Raw genomic sequence first — 18,768 nt, 5'->3', positions numbered from 1 at the left:
ACTTAAATAGAAGAGCCAATAGGCTTCACTTTGGCGATGTAACATTATTTAAATTACAGGGATATTAAATCCCACATTATGTGGGATTTAATATCCCTGTAATTTAAATAATGTTACATCATCGAAGTGAAGCCTATTGGGATATTAAATATCCCAATAGGCTTCTTAATATCCCAATAAGGGGATATTTACTATCCCCCTAATTTAAATAATGTTACATCGTCGAAGTGAAGACTTTTGGCTCTTCTATTTAAGTAATTTATGGGTGCACCTTTTTGACAACTAGAATTGGCAACATACATAAGTTCTTTTCGCTATAACGTCAGTATTACCTGGTCTACCTACTCACTGATGAGACGTCAATAAAGGTTGAAACCGGTCTGGGTAGGGATCTTCCACCATAATGTATAACATCATACATCTCCTAGGAGATATGTTTTACATTATGGGTAATACTAAGAATAGTGATCAGAACTTTATCCACCTTTGCAACGAGTTACCCTAGTGTTGATCTAGGGCAACTCACTACAATCTGCCGAAACTTTTATAGTTTACTATATTCGGCATGAAACTCTTTGATTTCGATCTTTGAGTTTCTTATTCAGCTTTGAAATAATGTGGGATTTAATATCCCCTTAATTTAAATAATATTACATTGCTGAAGTGAAACCTACTGGCACTTCTATTTAAGTAATTGATTTTTATAATTAATGAGTTAAAATATAATTTATAGAAAGTTAGTAAAAAAAACATGGATTTAAAAACCAATAATATGATATACAAATGTTTTAGACATCGTATTGTGGAAATTTATTATTCAGTCTGAAAATTTTGTATTTAGAAAACAGTACTCTAGGGAATACCAAATTTCTGGCTAAGTGGTGTGGGACTACCCACATTATGCAATATTCACCAGGGGGAGATAAAATCCCATTTTTATTATGAGAGTTTTTTTTATCAATGATTCAATCCCCTTAGTTCACTGTGGTCCTATGTCAACTGCAGGAATGACTGGAGAGCAATCCTGGAGAGGACAACTCAAGACAGTCAACTTAGATAAGGCTAACCACCTGGGTATCAGTCATCTCTAGATTTTAGTTTCAATTGGTCTTTTGATTGTTCAGCTATATGAGACTGGTGAAAAAGGATAGCCTTTGTCTATATGATAAGAGAGCTGAGGCCTTTTCTTTTCTTATTTTTCTGCTGTTTTTTCTTTCTCCTAATACTATTAGGATATCTTGCACCCCTATACTAACAACACTGAACAACCCTTTACTTTAAATTATGTAATTACTTTTTAATGAATTAATTGTAATTTACTTAAGCAAATAAATTAATAATTTATTTACTTAATAATTAATTAATTACTTTAAATTATTTAAATGCTATGCATTATATATGGGTATAGTAGCATTATATATTATACCCAGACCAGTGTAGTGGCCTTTCCCATAATGCATAGCATTATACACAGGTGAAAGGATATGTGCTTTGCATTATGGGATACTAAGGTAATTAACTGATGTGAAGTCATTAGCCTCTATATACAAGTAGTCCAGTCGTGAAGATACTTCATGAGCAAACTTTGTTTGCTTACACTTGAATAAAGGATTAAACCAAGAATATAATTTCTTGGCATCTTTAATTTATAGTATAACCAAGTGAAAAAAACTTTCAACTCCTTTACTTTTTTGCATTACGAGATAAAATAATTAACAATGTCTACAACCTCTATATCTAAGAAGTCTAGTCATGAAAATACTTCATGTGCAAACTTTGTTTGCTTACACTTGGATAAAGGATTAAAGAATAAAATTTCTTGTCAAGTATAATGTACTATTATTCAAACAGTGAGCTTCCCCAACCCAATCTTTATGTCAAATTATTCCAAATTCCAATAGTACCATATGTCATATAACTCACTACAATTGTTAGATCCTGAATGGAGGATTTTTTAAGAAGTTGTTCATTCAGAATCTAACATGAAAATTCTAACTAATTTAAGATAATACCTGCACACCAGCAGAAAGTAATAAGACTTTGTTTGTTGTATATAAGAATGTGCATTAATATGTGTAACGTATTAGAAATATTTGTAGTCAAAACAGAAAACTAAACTAGAGAATTATGTCAAATTAGTGATTATATGTAAAGGAAATATTGGCTTAAATTTGTGTCCTATTAAGCTATCTAAAATAACGTAAATTGCCAGGAATTAGTAACAGTGCAAAGGTCGCGTCTGAAATGCACGTATCAGTCGTAATGCCGGAGGCTACAGCGTACGTGGAAAATAACATAAGCGCGCTTTCCTCGAAGACAGCACCTAACAGCAATAGGGAGATTAAGGATCATCTTAAGGGCATTAAAACTAAGGATCGTGCGAAAAAAAAGGATACAGCAAAAAGAGGGCGCTAGAACACAGAATATAAGGCAATGCATGCCATATTGCAAGGCTTTTTGTTCCGGATTTCATCTCGAGGATTCTTGACCGGTGGTCAGAGAAAGGACAAGCCAGGGTTCTATGATATCGGACAGCAGGCTGTTTTCCTGATTATGCTGAACAAGATTCCACGCAGAGCCGTACGTGAATCATCAGCCTATGAAGAATCGTGCCAGTCGCTGGATGTCCCATCGGAAAGGAGCGGAGGTAGCCCTCAGTCGCGGCAGAAACTAGTTCGAGTCTGGCAGCAGTAGAAAGGACAACGTAGCCAAAAGCCAGGCGCTGAGATAGCTGATCAAAGGATGACCAGAACAACACTTGGTAGTTAATAGACCTTCAGAAAGAACTGGGTAATGTAGAGATCTTTGTTATATGTTACGGAAGTGATAGAAGATTGAAATTTGTGTTTGATTAAGTAATGTGGACAATCCTTTAGAGAACTTTGATAAGATTTCGTATTTGAGACAGCAAATTCTGTTGGACAAGGAATTGTCAGGAATGAATCTAATTGTATGTGACTGAAGTAATATGTGTATTTTGTTTAGTAGATAACCTTAACTGAGAAAGCAACAAGTTGTATAGTATGCACTCTATGAATAGCATTCATGAGAGAATCTTAATTTAGTGTAATATTGTCATTTCTTTCTATTGTTCTGTGTGATTAACAATTTGATCTGTCTAGGTGAACTTGATTAATTTAGAATTGTTTAATTATCTTAGCATGAGATTTAACTTAGCAAGAGATTTAGAAGTTTTAGTAATTTGATTCAATTTAGTTATAATTGTCATTTAGTTCCAATAAACATGTTTTATTGCATATGCCTGAGTCATGCCTGAATTAGAGATATCAAATTACCACTTATAAAATTAGAACCATAGTGGGAAAAATTTTAGATATATAAGTAATAGATCATTGGTCACGACTGCAAAGTACCGATATCTATTTAAGTGTGTGTTAGAGTGTCTAGGAATATTTCCCTGAACTTGAATAAATTCCTGCTATAAGATACTGGCTGGTGCAGTATAAATACAAATTTGCCAGTATTTGAAAAGGAAATATCCCTAGGTGGAATCTAGTTAGGCTACACACAAGAAAAGATAATAGAGGTTAAAGAAGCATATAAAATAAGAAATTAGAGAGAAACAACAACAACGTAACACAATAAACGTCAAATATAGTGTCACAGAAACAATAGATTTTTATTTAAGAAGGCAACTGAATAAAAATTATCTCTGTGGAGGTCAAAGACTCATTGTAGGAGATTCACCCAAAATTCCATACCATTATACCACATCTTAAATTCATAGTCCTTGCACTCAACACTCGTGAACAAGGACACATTCCAAACACTCACCATGCAATGACATTCCCATGCTTATTATTGCTCTGCATTAAAAAATCATACTTCTCACTCCTTTATGCAATGTCCAGGGACAGCTTCTTGATTTGCATCCTTTGAAAAAACCCTCAACAACTGGTAAACTCTTCTCAATAAGTTGTCTTGATCACATCATCATCATTCCTTCTCTTTCAAAATGGTAAATTATACAGAACTTTTTTTTAAAGAGTATTACTTCACTTTACATACTGAATTTATTTTATTTTACAAATGATGCATTCCATATTGATAGCAAGCTTGTGAAGGAAATGTTACTGGCTCTTCTCCTCTAAGACCAAGGCTTTTATTTTTCATATTTGAATAATAAAATAATAATAATAATAGAGAAGTTAGTTTAGTTTTTTTAATCCCATCTCGTAAGATCAATCACACACATGCACAAAAAAAACTTTATGATTTCCTGAGAACACTTTCATACTTGCATGAAAATTCAACTTTCATTTTAGAGTTATGAAAATTTAACTTTCATATTTAATTTGTGCCCTTATTTACTATACATTGATAACCAATTTTTAACAAGTTTTAATGGTAAAATACTTGCCTGTATTTTTGAAAACATGCAGCACTTTTTTACTAGTTAACACCAAAACTGTTAATAGTGTGAATAGAGTCAGGAATGACCTACTGATTTTATTAATATTTTATGTAAATCCATATTGTTATTATTATTATTTGACATCTCCAGGGAGTCCAAAGACTCATCGAGGGAGGGCACCTGCTCTACAACTCTGTCTCCATCACTCAATCCACTAACTGACCGCAACTACACCAACGGCATCTATCACCGACCACCAACATTACTATTTCCACAGAAAATCACAAACACCCATGCATATGGTAGGATTCGAACCTGCAGCCTTTGGCTGGAGAGCGGATACGCTAACCACTCGACCAACCAGGCTTCACTTTTGTGATGTCCTTTAGAACTCTCCAAAGAGAGAGCATTTGGGTTCTAAGGCTGCATAATTGCAGAATATTATGAAGTCCTTGACTTAATGATATATAAAATATAACCTCTCCCGCTCTTGAAGTACTTTAGTACAGTAAGTGGTGAGGATTAGATCTGAAAAACATGCTCTAGAGCAGTACTTCCCAAACTTATGGATGCCAAGGCCCCCTTTGGAAAAATTAAAATATTTCAAAGCTCTCCATCGAAAAAAAATCTTAATATAGACATATAATATTTATTGTATTTATATTCAAAACAATTTATATTCAAGATTTTGCGTTTGTATAAATCTTTTTTGTGCTTCTTATCAATACCTTTGAAACGAAACTTATATGAATAAGCATATATTCATTAATCGCCAAAATACGCAAGAAGCAAAATTTGTAAACCAACACCAATGTGTGATTTTTTCCATAAAAATATAAAAAAGAACAAAAAAGAAATAATAAATAATAAAAATTAAATAAGTTTCTTTTAAGATTAAAAAAAAAAAATTATTTAATCTTAAAACATCTTAAATTTGTTTTCATTATTTCATGGCTCCCCCCCCCCTCAATAAAACTTATGGCCCCCAAGGGGGCTGTGGCCCACAGTTTCGGAAGCGCTGCTCTAGAGGTCAAATACAGAATTTCAAACCTCCAGTAAGAAGGCTTGAATATCAGGCAATAAAATAGGAATTCAAAAACTGTTGGCAGGAAAACAGACATGCTATCCAATCTACCAACAATTTGTTTCACAGATACTTATAAAATTTCATGAAAAGATTTATCTAAAGATGAAATTCCCATAAGAAGCAGAACAATGGGACATGTACTGTTCAAGTGAAAAAAAGACTTTGGTTCAATTCTGACACAAGATAACTGAATCTGTTTTTGTTTTTTTTTTTAAATTGAAAATTAATCTCATACAATTTTGTTGCTTAACTGCATTTATTCTCTGGTAAACTGACCAGAGTCATGTGTGTAATGTACACGCCTTCCTGCATTTTTTTTTTTTTTTAAATAAAGGGATCTCCCATGATGAATTCTGGGACTCCATGGAGATGTTGTAAAAATAATCATATTAAAAATTCTGAATATTTTTACGTATTAATTATGCTTGTTAATTTTGTTTTCATACACGCAGTGTCTGCACTTGTGATGTGCTCATTATGAAATTGTTATATTAGAAGTAACATGTAAAGAAGTAAAAAAAAATTGATATACTTACTAAACTGAATATTTGTGTTACTTATAAGAAAGTTTGTTGTGGTTTAAAAATGTTGAATTTTGTGTTTTGTGAAAGACTTTCTCTTAGCGCTAATGGATACAGCGAGTCAGCCATTTTATTGCAGTACGTAGTTTCTGACTTTTGTGGAGTGCGCATGCTCCCGGAGAGGATTTGATGTGTGATTGACAGCTGACAAGGAAAGCGTTGGGTATCCAAGTAACAGTTGTAAACAAGAGAGCGTTCGGAAGTTTTTTTAGAACACTGGCCAGTAAATATTCAAGTTGGAAGGAACTTGATTTTTTTGTGTGTGGCAGTCGGAAGAAATTTTATAGTGTATTCCGAAAAAGGAATAGTGGAAATAATAGGTTTCAAGGAGGAATAAGTAATGAATAAAAGGAAATCTTGAAACTAAGTTTTTAAAGTGGAAAAAGTTAAGACTGTCATTTAATATTGTGAATGAAAGGAGAACTTGTAGCTTGCATTCTAAAGTGAATGTTTTTCTTAGAGAAAATATTGATAAGGAAGTTCTATAAGTATTAAGGATGCCTGAAAGTGAATGTTTAGAAAATATATTGATTAAGAAGATTTTTAGGTATTAAGGATGCCTGATCTGATGAGTATTGCTACTAAAAGGAACAAGATTTAGTCAAGAAGACTTTTATGTGTGTTACATTGATTGATGAAAAGGATCCTGAAAATGAAGTACAGAGCTGTATAACTTCTGGAAAAGAGCCTTAACAGAAAGAGAAAAAGACTATGAACATTTTTTTGTGATTGTGAAGGAAAAAGTGTTTAGTCTTAAGAGTAAGTTTATATTTTTTAATAAGGCCTTGGATCCATATAATCTGTAGTTATAGTTATGTATTATTGCTAGAAGTGTATATATATTGTTTTAGTTTTATTAAATGTGTTTATTTTGTACTTGGTATTGAGTCAATGATTAGTTGGATTCTGAAAGAGATAGTTATAGTCATTGCACCAATTGGAGTGAACTTTTGTGCAATACAATAACATATAGGGACACTCGGAGTCAAAAATAAAAATAATTGTTAGTAAAAGAATTTTATATAATAAATCACCTCATAAGTATATAGTATAATTATTAACAAAGGCACAGCCGGTAGACAAAATAGTTAATATAATATATATATAAAAAAAGGAGGGAATATAAAATATATATATAAAAAATAACAATGTCATATAATAATAAAATCATCCATATAAAAATATAAAAAATAAATATAAAAATTAAAAATCACCATTTTCGTATATCTGTTCCAGCTTATCAACACTAGCAAGGGAAAATAATTTGAATCCTGTTCTAGTTCCAACAGCAAGAGACCTAAAAAAGAAAATTTTATATATGACTCAACAGTAACAAAAACTGACAATGATCAGAACAAAAGTAGTTTAAACTCAATTCATTCAGAATCTTAATCATTATTACTATTATCATATAGTATCTCCAAGGAGTCCAGAAACTTGTTCTTAAACTCATTCACTGTCAGGGAACTCAATTCTAGATCCATTCCACTCATTCACCTCTCCATGCAAAAAATTTGGTCTGCACACCCCACTAACCACAATACTCTTACACAACTTCCACAGATGGCTCTTAGTACTCTATTTGTCATATATTGAAAAATTTCCTTTGCATCAATTTTATAAATCCCCTTTAATATCTGAAAAGTTTCTTTCATGTCTCCTCTTTTCCACATATCAACTAAACTTTGTAACCCAGAAACCTCTGGCTTATCCTCATAGGGAGCATTCCACAGCCCTGTCACCAGCTTACATTTAGTTACATGAGATGAGTACACATAATAACCAGCAGGTAGTATCCTAAAATCAAATGAACTGAAAATATAAAGGAAAAATAACCTTTCCTAATATCATTTTTCTATAGTAATACCATTCATTATCAGAAGCTGTTTATGGCAAAGGCAATGTAAGCATTCTGTTTTGCCAATTTTCACCATTAAAATGAACCAACTTAAATTCATTAAATTCCATTAAGCCAAGGAGGAATTACTCTTATTTTGAATTGTTTGGACAAAAATATATAAATGAAAAGAAAATCAATTAAATCTTAAACCTGGGATCTGCTTTCTAATGAAATTACTGCCCTGTACCATAATATCCAGGCGAATAAAAATGAGTCTCAGCATGCTCTTATAACTTTTGCAGTGAGTGCAAACTGGAAATGGACAAGTGCCAACACAGATATGATTAGCATGTTAGAAGGACAAGTAAATGATGTTGATGGATTGGATAGTGTAATAGAGGGAAAATTTCTAATGGATGGACATGACTGTGAGTTTGGTGAAAGCAGAATATGTGGAGAGAGAAAGAGGTGCAGAGAAGGGAAATGAAAGGCAGGCAAGAAGAGTGAATTGAGTAAGGGTGAATGGAAAGATAAGACACTTAAGAGGTTAGCTAGTGCAAGGAAAACAAGAGTGAAAGGAAAAGAAAGAGACAAAAAAGAGAAAAGAAATGAAAGTTGAGTGGATATAATGTGTGGAGATTATATGATGCAAGGGTGTGCAGAATAGAACATTAGAAAAGTGCTTACCTTTTCTCATCACCCTTACCTGGGTAATGAGAAAAGTATCTCATGGAAATACAGGATTACAATGCTTACTTCAAACCTACTCCACAATCTAGATTTCACAGATGATATCTGCTTACTTTCACAAAAGCACCATCATATAGAACAAAAAACAACAACAACAACACTTGTAGAAACAGCCAAAAAAGTTGGTCTCAGAATAAATAAAAATAAAACAACGTTGATGAAAATAAATGCAAAGCAAAATAAACAAATAACAGAAGAAATACCGCTTAAAGAAGTAGAACAATTTATATACCTTGGTTCAATAGTATCAATAAAAGGAGGAACTACTGAGGATATAAATAGAAGGCAACAGCTGGCTTATTCAACTTTTAACCAACTGAGAAATATTTGAAAAAACAAGAATTTGTCTATAAAAACTAATGAAAATATTTAACTCAAACGTAAAGGCAATACTAATGTATGGATCAGAAATGTGGATGTTAAACAAAAAGATAGTTAGCAATGTCCAGGTCTTCCTAAACAAGTGTTTAAGAATGATACTGGAAATATATTGCCAAAACAAATATCAAACGAAGAACTATGGCAGAGAACAAACCAGATTGTTGCATGTCCCATGTTGCAACAGATACGTGAAAGGAAATGGAGGTGGTTCGGGGCATGTGTTGTGAAAAGAAGATAAAATAATTGTAAAACAGGGTCTAGATTGAAACCAACAGGGTAAAAGAAGACGAAGAAGGCCAAGAGAAACATGGAAAAGAACAATACTGAAAGAAATAACAAATATTAATAAAAACTGGAACCAAATAAAAGCAGAAGCAAAAAACAGAAGAGTCTGGTGGAAAATGGTGGTGGAAGACCTATGCTCCCAGGTGGAGTGAAGAGGATTAAGTAAGTTACCTGAAGGAAGAACAATATGTAACACTTGCTATCTTCTCTCTTGTACTTTTCTGCTACTGTGTAGCAGAAAAGTGAGAGGGAAGATAGCAAGTTGTCTCAATATGATAATGAAGAACTGCAGGAGTCCTGAAAACAGCACTGTGGACTGTATTGTTTTCAGGACAGCCGAGAGTATTAGGGAAGGGAAACTAGAGTAGCTAGGGTGGAAGGTAGCAGGGATGGCCTTATGTGGGTACAGCAGCTTCGAAGATGAGTGTATGCTATATTACAGAGCTAAGCACAGTCTGTAGAGTAATAACAGTTATCAGAATACTAACAGTGCACTAGTTTTTCTATATACAAATGCCAGAAGAATTAGGAAGAAAGGCAATGAGTTTGTGCCATTGACTGACAATCTGTCCAAAGACTTCATGTTGGAGGCTTAATGGATTTTTTACAACACTCAAAAAGAATTAAAATAGAATTTAATACTTCCTATATTTCGTCCTAGTCACTAGGACATCTACGGGGATTACAAAAACAATTAATGTAACATATACACAAATAACAAACAATACTAAGCCCAACCACGTGGGTGACACTAAAGTCCTATCTAGGTAGAGCGCCCTCTAAGGGCAGTAGTAGGTGGCCTGGAATGTAAGGTGATGAGTGTAAGGTGATGGGAACTCTGGTGATGAGTGTTTCCCAAATCTTCGGAAGCTTAATGCAACCATATTTATTGAGATTTGGTTGATTTTTGAGAGCTGCTGCTGCTTCTAAGAAAAGTCGCTTCTCTTTCTTGAATTTGCTGTGGTGGAGCATGGTGGTTTTCTTCCATGATACCCCGTGGGTGGTGTCCAAAACATGGTCAGCCAAGCCTGAATGGCCATAGTTGTGTTTGAAGATGTAAGACTTGTGTTCCTCTAGACGGATGGATGCTGATCTGCCTGTCTGTCCAAAGTACGCCAGCTTACAGGAACAGGGTACTTTATAAACTCCAGGCAGAGAGAGAGGAGGGAGCTGATCTTTCGTAGAACGGATAATGGTAGCCAGTTTGCGGTGGGGCTTATATGCTGTGTGTAGGTTGTACTGTTTTAGTATCTTGGCTATTTTTTCGGATGTGCCACGGATGTAGGGTATGGTGATGGCATTTTTAAAATCTTGTTGATGAGAAGGACGGGGAATGGGGAGGAGTTGATTATTTTATTGATACTGTGATCGCTGTAGCCATTGGAGAGGAAAGTGCTGTGTATGTGGTTAAGCTCAGTAGTGAGGGCGGTTCCACTGGAACAAAGATTGTGGGCTCTCTTGGTAAGAGTTTTAATAATGCCATATTGTTGAGAGGGGTGGTGGTGGGAGAGTTTGTGAATGTATCTGCCTGTGTGTGTGTGGGTTTTCTGTATACGGTGAAGGTAAGTGTATCATTCGGCAGGCGTGTGACTAAGGTGTCTAGGAAGGGTAAACAATTGTTCTTTTCCTTTTCCATAGTGAACTGGATTCTTGGATGTAGACTATTGAGATGACTGGGGAAGGAGTCTAACGTGTCTGGGCCATGAGGCCAAATAGAGAACACATCATCTACATATCTTAGCCAGATAGAAGGTTTGAGTGGGGCTGAGTCTATGGCTCGTTTTTCGAAATTTTCCATATAGAAATTGGCAGGGGGGGTGAGAGGGGGGAAACCCATGGCAGTTCCCTCTATCTGCTTGTAGATTTTGTTGTTCCAAGAGAAATACCCAGAGTTAATGGCAAAGGAAAAGAGATCTAAGATGTCAGAGGGAAAAACATTTTCTAAGAGAGATAAGGTGTCAATTAAGGGAATATTGGTAAACAAAGAGGAGATATCAAAGCTTACCAATATGTCTGTCTTATTCAAGGTTAAATTTTGTGTGAGTGGGGAATTGAGTTTGTGCCCAATTCCCCACTCAGGCCTATAGTAGATGCCACCAATGCGCCTTGCTATAGACTATCTAAACAGCTGGCCAACTCTCTGATCCCCCTCACCGGAAGGTCTCCTTCCTATATAAAAAACTCGACCTACTTTAAAGCCCTCACAGAAAATTTAACCTTGAATAAGACAGACATATTGGTAAGCTTTGATATCTCCTCTTTGTTTACCAATATTCCCTTAATTGACACCTTATCTCTCTTAGAAAACGTTTTTCCCTCTGACATCTTAGATCTCTTTTCCTTTGCCATTAACTCTGGGTATTTCTCTTGGAACAACAAAATCTACAAGCAGATAGACGGAACTGCCATGGGTTCCCCCTCTCACCCCCCTTGCCAATTTCTATATGGAAGATTTCAAAAAACGAGCTATAGACTCAGCCCCACTCAAACCTTCTATCTGGCTAAGATATGTAGATGATGTGTTCTCTATTTGGCCTCATGGCTCAGACACGTTAGACTCCTTCCTCAGTCATCTCAACAGTCTACATCCAAGAATCCAGTTCACTATGGAAAAGGAAAAGAACAATTGTTTACCCTTCCTAGACACCTTAGTCACACGCCTGCCTAATGATACACTTACCTTCACCATATACAGAAAACCCACACACACAGGCAGATACATTCACAAACTCTCCCACCACCACCCCTCTCAACAATATGGCATTATTAAAACTCTTACCAAGAGAGCCCACAATCTTTGTTCCAGTGGAACTGCCCTCATTACTGAGCTTAACCACATACACAGCACTTTCCTCTCCAATGGCTACAGCGATCACAGTATCAAAAAAATAATCAACTCCTCCCCCATTCCCCGTCCTTCTCGTCAACAAGATTTTAAAAATGCCATCACCATACCCTACATCCGTGGCACATCCAAAAAAATAGCCAAGATACTAAAACAGTACAACCTACACACAGCATATAAGCCCCACCGCAAACTGGTTACCCTTATCCATTCTACGAAAGATCAGCTCCCTCCTCTCTCTCTGCCTGGAGTTTACAAAGTACCCTGTTCCTGTAAGCTGGCGTACTTTGGACAGACAGGCAGATCAGCATCCATCCGTCTAGAGGAACATAGGTCTTACATCTTCAAACACAACTATGGCCATTCAGGCTTGGCTGACCATGTTTTGGACACCACCCACAGGGTATCATGGATGAAAACCACCATGCTCCACCACAGCAAATTCAAGAAAGAGAAGAGACTTTTCTTAGAAGCAGCAGCAGCTCTCAAAAACCAACCAAATCTCAATAAATATAGTTGCATTAAGCTTCCGAAGATTTGGGAAACACTCATCACCAGAGTTCTCATCACCTTACACTCATCACCTTACATTCCAGGCCACCTACTACTGCCCTTAGAGGGCGCTCTACCTAGATAGGACTTTAGTGTCACCCACGTGGTTGGGCTTAGTATTGTTTGTTATTTGTGTATATGTTACATTAATTGTTTTTGTAATCCCCGTAGATGTCCTAGTGACTAGGACGAAATATAGGAAGTATTAAATTCTATTTTAATTCTTTTTGAGTGTTGTAAAAAATCCATTAAGCCTCCAACATGATGTCCTCACAGCACTTAAGCCTCTACACACGTGTCCAAAGACTGTTGGTAGGTATCAGAAAAAAGAGGTGGTCTTGTGAGGAAAAACTGAAGAACATAGCATATTTTGGCAAGACAAAGAAGGAATGGGGTGGTGAAATGTTATTTATGGTAAGAGATGAATTGCACTCTCTCTCTCAAGATAGAATCAGAAGGAAAATGAAATGGACATTGATGGCGATAGAGGTAAAGATGGATAGAGGATATTTAGTAGAATGTTGGATGGTGATGAGCAAGAAATATTTAGGCAAATTCAAGACTAGGTGGAGAGGAATATGATAGTCTAAAAAGGGTAACATGTTTTTGTACAGGTAGGTCTTGCCTAGTAATTTGCTTATGTGTTATAATCAAGTGACAAACTGAGTTGAATAAATGAAATGGCTACTCAATGATAATGTTGGATTTATGATACATCAATCCATTTTTGGCTTTTATACTCTATACTTCTTTCTTGTGGCTAATTTTTCATAAATTTTGCCAGTACAGAGTCCAACTAAAACCAAAAGTGGAATGACTTGACAAATTTTAATGGAGACCATAAACAATAAATTTCATGTAATTCCATCCAGCTACTACAGAATTATTAATATGTTGGAATCTTTTTGCTAATTTTTCCTTTAAATGACCCAATTAAAACTAAATTTAATTAAATGGACATCTCTTAGTGCACATTATATATCCCAATTGTTTATTAAATTCCAGCCAGCCAGAGTAGAGTTATAGCAATATACAACTAACATTTTATCCCTCAGGATCCTCAGCCTGATTGAAACAAAAATGAGAATGGTGTATCAAAATTTTTTTGATACACCATTCTCATTTAAAAAGTCCTAATGGTGCCCCCTAGCGGGCTATATTATTGGCCCACTGGGGGGGGGGGGGGGGGGGGGGCACCATTAGGACTTTAGGAACAACAGTAGTTTCTTATCTTCTCCCTCATTTGCTTTTTGTAGTGCCTGCGTGCACGTGCCATATTTGTATTCCCATGAAGATGACAATGTGACATTGCCGAAATATAGGAAGTATTTATTAAAGTTTCTTTTAATTAATATTCCAGTATACATTCCAAATTCCTTAAATAATTTAATAGTCAAGTGACTATTTTCAGAATTAAAAAATATCACATTAACAGAGATTAGCAATATGACATACCTAGTTCAGTAATATCTCTTTGGTTTGGAATTTCAAGAAATTTGATTTATATATATCAATCCCAGAAATTGTGACACCTATAGCACATCAGTGCCATGTGTGGGCCAATGATCAAGAAGCAAGAACTTGTGTTTTTTGGATAATTGGTGGTTTCAATCTCTATTTAAGACTGTGGGGGGAAAGAGGAGAACAAGAAATTGGTTCACTATACTTAGAACTGCACACTGAATGGCTGCTGACCAGCAGCTGCTTATATATTTGTGCATTTGAGAGAAAGTGGAGGAATGGTGACAGCCAGTTCAGTGGAACAGCATTCAAGAAAATACTTGCAGAAGATGCAAAGGATGAAATATTATGAGATAGCAACTGGAGTGAGTCTGCAATAAAAGGATCACCAATTTACTTAACTCTATGATCAATGCTCTCCAGAAGAAGGCAATTAGGCACACTGGTAGCTATGAATATATGAGAAATAATGTCTTGAGGAAAAAAAAAAAAGTGCATCTAGCTTTTAGGATCCACAGGGGACTAAGGATGTGATAAGCTTACACCATGAGAGGCTAGAGGTGTCAGTAAGTCAAAAAAAAATACCCAATCTTGCATGGGAAGCTTTATCATCAAAAGGTGGCGAGAGTGAAATGTAGTCTTTCTTATATGACATAAAGAAAGACTGTGTTTTAGTGGCATTGATGTTCACAAGGTTGTCCTCGCCCCACTGAAATATAACAAGGAAATCAGTGTTTAACATACTGATTATGAAAGACCTTTTAGATTGGGATATATGGGAACTGCAAGATTTGTTAAAGGAAAAAGACAAATGAAACATACTGTCCTATAGAATTATAGATACAATATGAGATCAAGGATAGGTTATTTATGAACAGGAAAGCTCTATTCATAAATAAGTCATTTATGACTCATTTACAAATAGTGCTTGGGTCAAGGAATGGGTGATGTTCTTGGTCTGAAGCCACTTGCAATATGCTGAACTCTTTTCTTGAACTGCCTTGACATACTTGTTGGTACACTGAGATCTGGATAATGGTCTGAACCTTTTCAGTGGAAGAGAAATAAGGCCTTCCTTTCAACAAGGATTACTTAAGTCATCTGGTTGGAGCAGGTAATTAGATCCAAACAAAAATAGTAGTCAGCTCAAGGAAAGGAGGAGAATAATCATATAAATCATTCCACTTTTGTATTATTAAAGTGACAAATGATATGTGGCTGAGAGTGGGAGTTCTACAAGAAAAAAGACTTGGATAAAGTTATGTCCAAGAGGAAAACTGATCTACAATGTATTTATCAGGAGAAGTAATCAAGAGTGTTGGAAAAACTTATCAGGTATTCTAGTGGGGCAAGTGGACAATTTATGAAAAACTGTTGCCGACAGCAAACATCTCAGCATCTCTGTAATCTTGAATAATGGCAATGAAGGAAAGCTATTCTGAGTTGTGAACATTGAAGGTCCTTATTCTGAGTATCTGGGTAACAACCTCATTCTGGGTATCTGGACCTGCAGATGTCCAAGCTTTTTAGCATGATAGTGGTAACTTTGGAATGAATGGGAAAGAAAATTTTGGGCTACAGCAAATCAAAAAAGGGGAAAGCAGGGTTATCCTCTGATATGGGATGTCACTCTAAAAATGCATAAATTCCACACTCATGACAGAAGGAATCATGCAAAGTGTAATTAGAAATGTCGAGATGGGTAGTAGTTTGGGACTGCTAGTTAGTATTAGGATTACTTCCAAGCCTCAATGGAATCTAAAGACTCGCTGCAGGAATGCTCAAAGACCACAATAACTATCAATACCTTGCCTTGAATACATTCAAAGTGTTGGAGAAATCACCACCCATTCCGGCAATGCATTTCACTTGTTCACAACCGGCTAAGCAAAAAAATCTCTTTTTCACTTCTTTACTGACATGATCTTTGTATAGTTTCCAGGGATGACCTCTCATTCTCACAACACCCATTATCCTATGCAATAATTCCCCTGCATCTATTTAACAAGCTCCTCTCACCAGCTGATATGTCTCAATTATATCACTCCTCCTCCTGTATTCACGAAGCTCTAAAAACCACATTCCTGCAATCTGTTGTCATACTCAATAATCCAGAGTCCTGGAACATTCTCAGTTATTTGCCTCTGCACACACACACCCCCTCTCTCTCTCTCGCTCTCTCTCTCCGATGTTTCCTTATCACCAATATAGCCAGGTGACCAAATCTGTGAAAAGAAAACCAAGTGAGACGTAATTAGCACCTTTTTCCCATGAAAGACAACTTCACTCTACAAATCTGGTCCTGCAAATGATCAATCTTCTCAGACAGCAAATCATAAAAAAAGAAGATTCCATGTTTGTTAAAAAGGGGATAGTTCTGGATTTGTGGAACCATCACCTCCTTATCTGCATGTGTCAGCAGCTCTTTGCATTAGCATAGTTTTCTGGATTACTGTGACAACTTTCTCAGTGCATCCCCTGAACTTCCTTTTACTATCCACCAAGATCCCCAGATCCCTTGCCTCTTTCTGAAGCAAAGTCCATCCAATATGGTAAACCTCATTCCATCTTCTGTGGCCAAAGTGCATAACTTTACACTTGGCAATATTGAAATGACATCCCCCCCCCATTGTTCAAGCCCAAAGCACCAACCCATTCAATCCTCTTGTAACAGATCACAACTTTTGGACATTGCTCATCCTAATTTACCATCATTAGCAAACAACTGGATAGCTCCTTTTAAATTGTGATATGCAAGTTATGCAACAGTGGTCCCAGAAGCCTGTGGTATTCCACACATCACCTTAATTTTTCAGGACACTGTACCTCCATACACCACTCGCTGGCTCCTATCAGTCAACCATCTCTTTAACCAAATTACCAAATGACTACCATCCCTGTCCTGCTCAATTTTAGAAATAATTTATTATGTGGAATCAAAATAAATCACTGTATAAACATGTCCTCATCTAATACACTAGCTATCCTAATAAATGTAAAAGTTACTAAGGCATGGCCTCCTATTAACAAACAATGCTGCTCTCTAGAAAGATTTCCATTCTTATTAATTCCATGCTAAACCATTCACATAAAGATCAATAGTGGTCAGAAGGTGATAACTGAAGGTATGCTATGAAGAGTTGATGTGGTTTGGCAAATTGGAGAAACATTGATTGAACATTAAGACTGAAATAAAAATACATTTTTATTTTTTTTTATATATATATCGCGCGCGCGCACACACACGCACGCAGGCGCGATAGCAAAATTTCTGTGAACAAACTGAGCAAGCAGAAAGACGGATCCTGTTGATATGTTTATAAAAGATCTCTGAGCTTAGGATATACAAGCACTACAGTGTCTGTGAAATAAAAAAGATGGGAGATTATTATCATAAGCAAAACAATATATAGGATTTAAAATACTGTCATTTATGAACAGAGAGAGAGAGAGATCATGCATGAACAAAAGTATTGAGCCCTTGGGAAAGGGAACAACCTAAACAATTTCTGTTTGGTCCATTTTTTCTAAGACATTATAACAGCCTTTTGCGTTATTGTTACATGACACCTCCAAGGAGTAATCGAGGGAGAGCACTCTACTCTATAACATCCGTTTCCACCACTTAATCCAACAACTACACGTCTCCTCATCTCCCTCATTATAATAAAATGATAATTACTGTACATGCCCATTAATAGCATGAATAGTGGTATGAATGTTTATTACAAGCACAGTAAAATAATAAAAAAATATAACAAAGGAATAAAGCTACAATCTGACAATTAGAAGAAAAAGGAGCCTTCTTGTTAAATGTGCAAACTTTTCACAAAAGCTGATGCAATTAGGGCAAATTCAAATTCTAACTCCTATGATTTTTTTCGATGCATTTGTTTATTAACTAGCCATTCAGTCAGAAAACAATAGCAATGAAGCATACCCGATAAAATAAGACAAAAATTAACAAGACAAGAAACTATAAATAACATACGTGCAATCCTGGTTAAAATTAACGAAAAACACTCCACTAGAAGGATCTCCTCCTTCGCTTGCTAGGTTCATTATTTTTGCTGTATATATCTGTCACTCACCCCTTTGGTGAAATAAATTATTGCTAACTGCCTATATTTGAGCACCCATAACATGTTAAAGATACGATTATTGTTTACCACTCATCTGAAGTCCAGACCGTTTATATAAAATAAACACACAGAAAACATAATGCGACTCCTAGTGTCAAAAGTGAAACATATAAAAAAAATAGTAATAAACTAATCACAAACATCCAGTTGCATTATTATTATCATTATTATTACTACCATTACCTCAGACCTCCAGGGAGTTAATGACTTACAGAAGGAGGTTATACCTCATCTAAACCAACTGTCATACCTTCTCACAAACTCATTTTCACCACTCCAACAGCCAAATTATTCTACTCGCAGACCCACTGCACAGTGCGAGAAAAATCTAGCTCTAAGAAAATGGCATTTCTGAACGACGTAAAACCTTAACTTCTATGTATTCCTCTCGAATTCACTCCCTTTAATATAACTAAAATTTTCATCAGACAGTATCCGATAACACCCATTCAGAACTTCATAGACCTCT

General features: G+C 35.7%; 1 protein-coding gene across 1 annotated transcript in view; it reads right to left on the bottom strand.

The window, feature by feature from the left end:
- The window catches only part of Atg18a (Autophagy-related 18a), a 208,753-nt gene extending 190,415 nt beyond the window's left edge, over positions 1–18,338 (bottom strand). The window contains exons 1-2 of the mRNA XM_090415570.1: positions 18,149–18,338; positions 7,258–7,340 (exon numbers count right to left, since the gene is read on the bottom strand). Coding sequence (XP_090271696.1) covers positions 7,258–7,340; positions 18,149–18,219 — 154 coding nt within the window. The 5' untranslated portion in view covers positions 18,220–18,338. The remainder of the gene's footprint in view (positions 1–7,257; positions 7,341–18,148) is intronic.
- Between the last annotated feature and the right edge of the window lie 430 nt (positions 18,339–18,768).

The sequence above is a fragment of the Typopeltis vanoorti genome, chromosome 3 (assembly GCF_054136105.1).
Source record: "Typopeltis vanoorti isolate ZY-2024b chromosome 3, IOZ_Tvanoo_1.0, whole genome shotgun sequence".
NCBI lineage: Eukaryota > Metazoa > Arthropoda > Arachnida > Uropygi > Thelyphonidae > Typopeltis > Typopeltis vanoorti.
This window is presented reverse-complemented; position numbering and strand designations above follow the sequence as displayed.